At 36.8% G+C, this 10341-nt stretch overlaps 1 protein-coding gene across 1 annotated transcript; it reads right to left on the reverse strand.

Annotated features, from left to right (window-relative positions):
• Window positions 1-3498: 3498 nt before the first annotated feature.
• LOC125838761 (54S ribosomal protein L24, mitochondrial) lies at window positions 3499-9783 on the reverse strand. Its single transcript, XM_049517800.1, has 2 exons — window positions 9465-9783; window positions 3499-4147 (listed from the first exon to the last, which is right to left on the reverse strand). The coding sequence occupies exons 1-2, from the start codon at window positions 9662-9664 to the stop codon at window positions 3712-3714; spliced, it is 636 nt and encodes a 211-aa protein (XP_049373757.1). The 5' UTR covers window positions 9665-9783; the 3' UTR covers window positions 3499-3711.
• Between the last annotated feature and the right edge of the window lie 558 nt (window positions 9784-10341).

The raw sequence follows: 10341 nt of genomic DNA on the forward strand, positions 1-10341 counted from the left end.
AAGTCAGTTTATGCATGCACCAAAAGCCTCACATATGGATGCAGCACTCAGATTGGTCAGGTATTTGAAGACAGCACCAGGTCTGGGGATTCTAATGTCATCTACTGGTGGGAATAATTTGCAGGTGTTTTGTGATGCTGATTGGGGTTCATGTATCAACAGCAGAAGGTCAATCACTGGATACTTAATCAAGTATGGAGATTCTCTTGTTTCTTGGAAGTCAAAAAAACAGCTTACAGTTTCCAGAAGCTCAGCTGAGGCTGAGTACAGAGCCATGGCTTCAACTGTTGCAGAAGTTGTTTGGACTGTTGGTTTGTTTCAGGAATTAGGTGTTGACATTTCCCTACCAGTGCCTGTTTATTCAGATAGCACTTCAGCATTACAAATTGCTGCTAACCCTGTGTTTCATGAGAGAACAAAACACATTGACATTGACTGCCACTTCATCAGAGAAAAGATCCAGGATGGATTACTTACCACTGCCTATTTGCCATCCTTAGAACAGCCTGCAGATATTCTTACTAAGGCACTTGGAAAAGGCCCTCACACATATCTTATGTCCAAGCTAGGCATGAAGAACATCTTCATAGCTCCTAGCTTGAAGGGGGGTGTAAAGGAACTAACTAAATGTGTACAAGTACCTTGATGACACTAGCTATAATTGTATTATTATACACATACACTGTGAATGGTGCAAGTGTGCTTAGCTAGTTAGTTAGTTAGTTAGAATGTGTCAGTAAGTTGGTTAGAGGTGATCAGTTAAGTGAGTCAGTGTGTGGATATATATAAGACAATGTATGTAGCATGATTTCCTCAATTCAATAAGATCAGTATTTTCCCTTTCTCATTCCAGTTTTACTTCTCTCTCAGATTAGCTCTTCAATGGAGTTTTGTTCATATAATTCATCTTCTTAACACAACAGCCCAACAACAGTGTACAACTCAAACAACTCTGGACAAGACCCACAAGTTGTACTTGCAATTGGATGGATGTATGTTAGTTAATAAACAGGGTCAAATGTGTGGTCCTTACATTAATGGTATTGTCCTCTGATGTGAGTGGACCAACGAATATGTACACCGGAGTTACAAAGATTCAGGAGGAAATTGAGTGGAGTTGCCAATAACTCCCCCCTACAGTAACTTTGCTCCGTCTACGTATTTGGTACTTCCTCTTCTGTAATTAAGGATTTGTATTGTTCTTGGTGATATTCTTTTAGTTACTTGTTTCTTCAAGCTGTCATGTGCAACTTTATCTCTCCTTAGACTAAAAATATAATTTCTCTATTCACAATTGTAACCAATGTAACTATAAACTATGGAATCTGGGTTAGACAAACTGACTTTTGCTATTTTCATGAAGGACAAATATACCTTCTTTGCATTTTCTGCAATTTTGATTCCCTACTTATGACATTCTTTGCTTAATATTGTGGGTGAAATATGTTAACGAAGAATCGTGTTGGCTCTTTGAAGATCATGAACGGAGGAAACTTGGGCCGCACTCTCTTGTGGAGCTTTATTCATTACAAATGGTCTGGTGTAATTATTTCACATATGATTTGTTATTTCATTTACAATATAATATATATATTCTAATTTAAATTGAAGAGCATTCCAAATTTTTAGCGATATGAAGAGTACTAAAAGTCAGAATTAATGTTTATATATACTTTATAGGAGTATTCAAATTTAAGTTAGATAACACAACTACAAAAAGTAGAAGTGCTAAAATTACTTTTTTTTTATGCGTATATAATATAATAGATGTCGAACCACATTTTGTTAAATCATCGATACAAATGGTCTAGGTATAAGTCATAATTCAAAAAATCAAATCTTCTCCCTGCTTCGAGGAACTACTCTTGCAGAAAATTAAGATAACACAATAATCTAAAGAAGAAAAAGTCCTTTTTTTCAATCTTTTTCTGTAATGGCGAAGGTAAAAGTTAGTGACCATGGTGAAAATATTTTAGAACTTTGAAGTAAACGAATACGATAAATTAAAAAAAAAAAACAATTCATAACATGAATATCATGTAGGGAAAATAATGAAAATATTTCACAATAATAATAATAAATAACTTTATTATTTAGCAAAATAATAGTCCTGAAAATTATTCCGATAATATATAATAATAGTGCATAAAATTAATACTTGAGTAGTGTTGGGCACTGTCCTAAAAAGGTGTGAAATGTTTCCCAGGATTTTTGCTTACATATCAATTTGCAGACCAAGATATATACATTTTATATGGAAAATATAATGTTAGAATTGTATGACAAAAGAACTATCAAGGATCAATCTCTCCTGTCCAATGCTATGTGAAGAGAGAAGGCCATCACTTCCTTTTATCAAACATGAACAAATTAATCGGAAAGAGGTGAACAACGCAACTACTCGATAGGTTAGAAATATAAAGTTACTGGTGTAAAGTTTTTGGAGTGAACATTCACGTTCAATTCTGAAACTCATCTCCTTGCTACCTTTATTTAGGCTAAATAGCATATACAATTTGTCCCTTTGAAGCTTATAAGTTGCCAAATTTAACATTTGACTTTAAGTTAGCTTCTTCAAAAATGTCATTTCAAGGTTGAGATTTGAGAAGAAGAAAACTACTTTCCTCCAAGTACTGCAGATCAGTGAAAGCAGCCAAATTAGAATAGTGTATATGTAAAGTGCACAACAACGCGTCGTGTTAATATGGACATGAACATAAATTTGACACAGTAAGAGATGTAGACTAGATGAAATCTTCATTACATACCAGAACCAATATCATAAAACTTGTATTAACAGAGGAGTTTTTTCTATGAAGAGCATTAAAAAAACAATAAATCTCATTAGTAGAGGCAAAATTGTCAAGTTTTGCTCTCAATACACATCTCCTTGTACTATATGTCTATGCACTCCATAAACTTTACAGTATTGGTTCGCAACAAATTACGTTAAAAGAAGAAGAAATCATAAGCCCATACAATCAGGATCTAATCTGTTTTTCTTTTTTCTTCAATTCTTAAATTTGAAGGCTTTGTAAAGATTGCAGAATGTGTTGCTTTTGAAATTGAAAAATCTGCATCTCCTTATCATTATTATTGGCTTTTGGTTCCTTCATCTTGATCATCATCGTTAATAACACATTTTGTTCTCTCAACTTTGTTTTGGGGCAGATAATTAGATGCGAGATAATATTCCCTTATCTGCCATTCACTCTTTCTCAATCTCGATGATGACTTGTCTCTACCATCATCGACGTTGTAGTAGTAGTACCACGATATTCTCATGTTTCCAATGTGTCGCGCCTTCGCATCAAAAATTGACTTGCGTTTGGGTGTAGGTTTCCAAAACCCCTGGGCATCTTTACTAGCAAATAGTTTACACTTTTCCCTATTCTGTATAGTGATCAAAAATCGTGTCTTCTTTGTACATCCGAGAATTTGGGATGAGCATTAAACACATGAAAGTGGAGTACTGTATGAACTTGCAAAGATGAGTAATTTAATTAAGCCAACTACATAGTATTGTGATAGCTGTAGAATTTCTCGTTATTATATATCCAGAAAAGCTTTACACTAAAGCAGATGCGGGGCAAAATTCATGGTAATCCAGATATGACTAAATATCAGGAATACGAAAACACTAGGACCAACAAAAGAAGCCCTTCAATATCAGGAAGCACCTTGGAAACCAACAACATTTTGTCAATGTTTTCAAGCATTGGCGACCATCCCTTCATGGAAATCAGTTGGTAAGCTTCCTTCTCCGTCAGTTCCTTCAGAATCTGCTTTTAGCTCGGATTTGGGTGACCAACCATACATCTTCCTTCTGGCTTCCCTACGGGCTGCTCTTTCTTCCAACTTCACTTCCTTAAATTGCTCTTCAAATTTTGTTTCTTCTTCAGGTGTAAAGAAAACTACCTCCATTTTCCCGAGCTCCTCGTACAACTTCTCAATCTTAGCTTTCCAGAAGAGGCCTAATTCAGTGTCCATCTCATGGTAAGGTGTCTTCAGCAGGTACTCATCAATACCACCTGCCTTGTCAATACATCGCAGTGCATGAGTTGTAACCTTCACACGAATTTGACGATCTAGGATATAGCTGAAAAGCCGTTTCTCTTGCACATTAGGCTTCCAAGTCCTCTTAGACCTGTTCATATAAACAATCACAATTTATTTTTTTGGGAAAGTAAAGAATGGCAGTTTATTACATATGATCAGAACTACACTGCAGTTAAAAATATGACCTTACCTTTTCTATCTTTCGGAACCAAAGAGTAGCTAGAAAGAACTACAATCCAAAGGCAGCAGACTACACATACCAGCATTTGCAAGCCAACTAAAAGTTTCAAGCAACTACAGGCAATTACATCTGAATTAAGTGAGGAGGGATAGGTAGAAGAAAAGCACTCAATGATAATTGATATCTCAAACTCCGCAAAGCCTTCTGCCCTACAAGCATCAAAGAAGAATATTTCCGTGAATCTGATTTCTATTGGGAAAGATCTTATTGCCTCTAGAAACAAATTTGGTGCAGGAAGAAAAGATAACTATTCTGAATCTCTGGAGAAAAAAGATGGCAGGCAAGCACTAGCTGATCTTACAAACTCAAGCAAATAGCCGTTTGTTGCAGAAGAGCAATTTCTCCATAATCATCAGAATTGCGTCAAAGCACAGAGAAAGGCCATGAACATGAGTTGTTTTCTGAAGGAAGTTGGATTAGATCATGATGATGTCCCCGTGCAAATTGGAGAATCTCCACATGCACTTAAACCATCAATGAAGTCGAAGTCATCAGCATATCATCCAGAAAGCTCAACGCATTATGTCGAAGTGGAAGAGATGCCAGAACTGATTTTTTATGATCAGATTCGTAGATATGAGGAAAATCGGGCTTGTGTATCTTTTTCCCCTTGTGCTGCATCTCCTAAATCAGCAAAGCCACCATAAATCATCTGGACAGACGTCGGTATTCTAGATTTTGTATTGATTGGAACGCCTATCCAACCAAAGCATTGATGGACACTTCTTTTAGCTAAAGGCACTCGCAGCCCTTAGAATATTGTTAAATATATCTGCTATAGTCATCGGTTAGTCAGCTGTTTGATTGTTCATGTGTTTAGTTCTTCCTTGCTTCACATTTTGTCACTTAGCTCTAATGCTTTTGTATTTTTTTTTTAAAAAACTCAAACATCTGAAGGAGGACATTTCCATATGAAACAGAAAAGTCTTTGGTTAAGTAGAAACAAAGAAAAATAAAGCTTTGGAGCTGCTGATTCTAGAACAAACAACTATAACTACCAAATTAGATTGAGAAAATTAACATGATGAATTTGAAAACTGAACTCCAACAGCTGGCAAAGGTAGAGGAGGTTTCTTGGAGACAAAAAGTCAGATGTTTGTGGTTTAAGGAAGGAGATAGAAACACTACTTTTTTTCCAAAGGGTTACCAAGTCCCACAGGAGATATAACTGCATCGAAAGATTAAAGGTTGCAGACACAGTTATTGAGGATAAACAACATATCAAAGAATACTGGCCTTCTCTCAGAACTTATACTCCGAGGATGAAAATTGGAGGCCTACAAAAAAATTTAAAAGGCCTGGGATGTTTATCAATTGAAAAAGGGGGGTCTGGAAGTTGCTTTCACTAAGGAGGAAGTGAGAGATGCCATCAACTCATGTGCTCCTGACAGAAGTCCAGGTATTGATGGATTCACAATGGCCTTCCACCATTAAGCATTGGACACCATTAAGCATGCCATATTGGCTGCTCCCAATCATTTTCACCATCATGGTCGCATGGTCAAGTCCTTCATTGCATCCTTTATTCTTATTCCAAAAATAAAAGGAGCTATGGAACTTAGAAACTACAAACCCATAAGTCTTCACGCCACCAGAATGTATTCAGTAAAGAAAGACACATTACTGATGCAGCCTCATAGCAAATGAGTTTATGGATTGGAAGATAAAGTACGGTGGAAATGGGCTCCTACTCAAGCTTGATGTTGAAAAAGCCTCGACAAAATAAGTTGGCCCTATCCTATGACTATCCCCAGGTAGTTGGGTTTTGGAGAAAAATGGATCAGGAACTACATCACCACTGTGAAATATTCTATCCTTATTAACAGAGGTCCAGTGGGACTTTCTCTCCTAGAAGAGGGATGTGGCAGGGGACCTTCTTTCTCATACAGGCCATGGAATGTCTTAGTAATGTACTCCAGAAAGCTGAACAATTATAATGATTTGAAGGATTCACAATGGGTAGCAGCAGGGGGCATTCCTATCTCCATTTCTCATCTCTTGTTTGCTGATGATACACTTATCTTCTGTGGAGCTGAGAAGTCCCAAGTCCTTTACCTGAATCTCGCCCTGATGTTTTTTGAGGCAATGTCTGGCCTACATATAAATATGCTCAAAAGTATCATCTACCTGGTGAATATAATCCCAAATCTGGTGGAACTGGCTGGCATTATGGGATGTAGTACTGGCAAAATACGAATCTTCTGAGATTTGGAATTCAGTAGTTGAGAAGTGTAGTGAATGCTAGCAACATGGATGGAGCAGTACCTATCTTTTAGTGGCAGGCTAACCCTTATTGATAGTGTACTGGATAACATCCCTACTTATTTCATGGCATTGGATCCTATCGCAGCAAAATCCAGGAGCAGCTTGACAGAACAAGAAGAAACTTTCTTTGGGATGGAAACAACATCAACCACAAGATCCACCTGGTCAACTGGTCTAAAGGCGCACCCCCTAAATCACTAGGTGGCTTGGGGTAAAAGTCTTAGCCTTACATAACAAGTGTATGTTAATGAAATGCCTCAGGAGATTCAACCAGGATGACGCTGGCTTATGGAATGAGATAAATACTGCTAAGTTGGGAGAATGAAGCACTGGTGCACCTAACCTGTGAGATCACTCCATGGCACAGGGCTCTGGAAAAACATAAACACCCTATGGGTAGCTTTCTCCAATAACACTTATTTCTAGGTGGGAGATGGGACCAACATAAAATTTTGGACTGACAAATGGCTCAGGGACAGTACACTGAAGGAAAGCATTCCCAAATATGTTCCTTGCTGCAGGCAATCCAGACTCTCTTATTTGTCATAATAGAGAAGCCAACACTTTGAACCCCAGTCTTAGGAGGAACCTGAATAGCTTGGGAGATAGATGAGCTCATTTACATGCTGAAAACATTAGAGAGACAAACCCTAGATAAAGGACAAACTGAAGTGGGACAACTCTAAGGAAGGTCTTTACACCGTTAAGGTAAGGTATGATGTGTGCTAAAACAGTATGATGATTGACTTATGTCCCTGGAAACTAGTTTCGAAAACAAAAGTTCCACCGAAAGTGCTGGTTGGCTCTAAAGGGTGTTTGCCTCACCCAAGACAACCTAACTAGAAGGAACTTTCAACTAGCAAACAGATGTTTCATGTGCTAGCCAGATGCTGGATCAATTAACCACCTGCTCCTTCACTGTCCTGTGGCCACTGACAGCTAGAATCTGTTACTAAACATTTTTTGGTTTGAAATGGAAAGTGCCTTTTTCCGTAAGAGATGCCTATGTGAGCAGGAGCTCGACGGAAGTTGACAAGACCATCTGAAACATGGTGCCTGTAAGAATTTTCTGGTGTACTAGGATTGAGAGGAATCACAGATGCTTTGATGGTGTATCAACTTCAATAGGATTTTTGAAGGCTAGATGTTTGGTTAGCCTCTTTAGTTGAGCTAACCTTTGCCCTGTTAATAATCTTGATGTTTTTTGGGATCTTGTCAGTTCATTAGTTTTGTAGTACTTCAACTGTATACACACTGACAAACATTTGTTTTGTAATCCCTTTGTATTTTCTTGATGCCTTTAATGATATTCTACATCATTGACAAAAAGAACTCTTTCAACATCTTTGTGGTTATCTCATGTCTATATGGAGGAGTTCTTCTGCCTCATTGTAGAAGCTGGTAAACTATGGTTCATATGCCTGTCTTATGAGACAAAACAAAGGAAAAGGAGGGGATTGGGAAGGGTGGGCTGTTAAAATGGCTGGTTAACTTTTTATCTTCTCATACTATACCATGTTGAAACAGGTTGAGGAGTTGTATTCTTTGGATCTTGATGAGCTCAACAGTCTTAGGTAAATTACTTCTGCCACTTGAGCATTAGTTGTATGGTTGTGGGAACAATTTATTCTCAGAGGCTTCAAACTTGAGTTTCTCCAACTTTTCCAAAAAGGAAATAATAATTAATCTTCTGATTTTTTTACAGGCCTGTGTATGGCTTGATATTCCTTTTCAAATGGCGTCCTGGTGAGAAAAGATGATCGCCTTGTGATCAAGGACCCAAACCCAAACTTATTATTTGCTAGTCAGTTCAAATGCCTTTACATGATATGTGTGGTTGAACTACTAGGAGTTCCCTAGCACTATGACATGTAACTTTCTTGATGATGTGAAACAAGTGATAAACAATGCCTTTGCTACCCAAGCAATCCTTTCAATTATCCTGAATTCTCACAGTCTCGAGTAGAACAAGACATAAATCACTTTTGGCTATAAATAAATTTTCTTTGAAGTGGTTGCCACCTAAGTTGCTCGGACTCAGGTGCGGGTGTCCGATATGGGTGCGGATCTAAAGGTCGGATCCTTCATGATCTAATTTTTAAGATTCGGGGATATGGATACGGGTGCGGGGATTCGCCTAAAAATAGTTAAAATATGAATTATAAAACCTAAATTATGAGATATTATGTGGAGACTTGAGGAGAATCCTGGGAGATCAAAGGAAAAGGAGTGACATAGAACTTTCTATATAAAAGGTATTCTATTTCCTTCAATTTCACCTTAGCTTTTGTATTGATTACATAAATCATTAAAATTACTTTCCCCATCAATTTTGGTCAGAGTACCCAAAATAGGTTGACCAAATCAGACACGGATCCCACACCCATGTCATGTCGACACGGGTGCGGCACCAAAAGTAAAGAGTCCGAGCAACTTAGGTTGCCACTGTATTCATGGTAAGCAATTAAAAGATGACTTCCATATTTACACTATAAAACAGAAGATACCTTCTGATAACTTCGAGCCCATTACGAGACTTCACTTTTAGAACAATATTTTACAGTGTCACACCCAACTTCTAGTTTACCACAAACTTACAAAAAAATTGTAGTTTTAGATGAAAACTATTCAATCCACTATGTTTGACAGACTAGCATCAAATATAATGCCATTGACAACTATAAAACAAACAACAAATAAAATTCTTTCAATTGAGGGAATGGGAGAATGGAGATATTCCTAAACATACCTAACTAATAATAATATGTAAAGTACAAAATCGGAAGAACATCCGAGCAAGGAAATCACAGAATCTACAGAGCACAACATATCAAAATCTCACATTTAGCCTAGAAATAGAAATTGCTTTTCAAATTGAGAAGAAGAAGAAGAAACTCACGTATTTCCACCTTTCTCACTGACCCGATTGCCAAACTGAATGTGGCGGCCAGCGAAGAGGCCACGCTGAGCACGACCCATGACGACTTTTGCATTTGGTACGCATTTCTCAAGCCGTTGTTTAACTCCAGATGCCAAGTTCTTCTCTCCACCTATATTCTTCACTATCTTTTTCATCATTTCCTTGGATCTGAACGCCATTTCTTCTTCAGAATTTTGATGGAACTTGAGGTTTAGGGTTTTAGAGCTGAAACCGGAAGTTCAAAATTAGTACTATATGTTTCTATTTTATTCCTTCACAACAATTTTCCAAATCGCTCTTGGTAAATCTTGAGTATATTTTTTATTTGCATCTAAGTATTTTATAGTAAATTGAATAGTTTTTTTATAAACTTGTTATAAAGTGGTCATATATTTTATGATTACTATTTAAGTGTACATGTTTTGTATTTGTATATCGCGTTAATTAATAATAAATATATATAAAATATAAAAAAAAATTGTGTACATTATATTATTAAGTACAAAAATATTTTTAAGAAAATAACGTAAAATTTTTAATATAGAACCAACTAGTTCCAAACTAATGCCAACAACTAAACTGAAGTCTAGGATAAAACAAACAAATATACTTACAAACTAATTCCAACAATTAAATCAAATTAAAGCTAACTGCCAACAACACTAGACGGACATAAAACAATCTAACAAGAAAAATCAATTTTGTCATCAATAGGATCTACTAGTGTTGGTACTTATGCTTAACAAACAGATTATCACCAAATTAAGTTGAGTGTCAACATTATATGGATATAAATCGATCTTGCAATCATCAATAGGATCAACTAGTGTTGGTACTTGTGCTGCTAAACAAACTC

The sequence above is a fragment of the Solanum verrucosum genome, unplaced genomic scaffold, assembly GCF_900185275.1.
Source record: "Solanum verrucosum unplaced genomic scaffold, falcon-dt-bn FXZP01000182.1, whole genome shotgun sequence".
In the NCBI taxonomy this organism is placed as follows: Eukaryota; Viridiplantae; Streptophyta; class Magnoliopsida; order Solanales; family Solanaceae; genus Solanum; species Solanum verrucosum.

Excerpts from the sequence above, each read along its gene's own strand:
- LOC125838761 (XM_049517800.1), bottom strand. The coding sequence starts at position 9,664 with ATGGCGTTCAGATCCAAGGAAATGATGAAAAAGATAGTGAAGAATATA. Across the intron at positions 4,148-9,464 it reads AGTGAGAAAGGTGGAAATAC|GTCTAAGAGGACTTGGAAGC; the intron begins GTGAGTTTCTTC and ends TTATATGAACAG.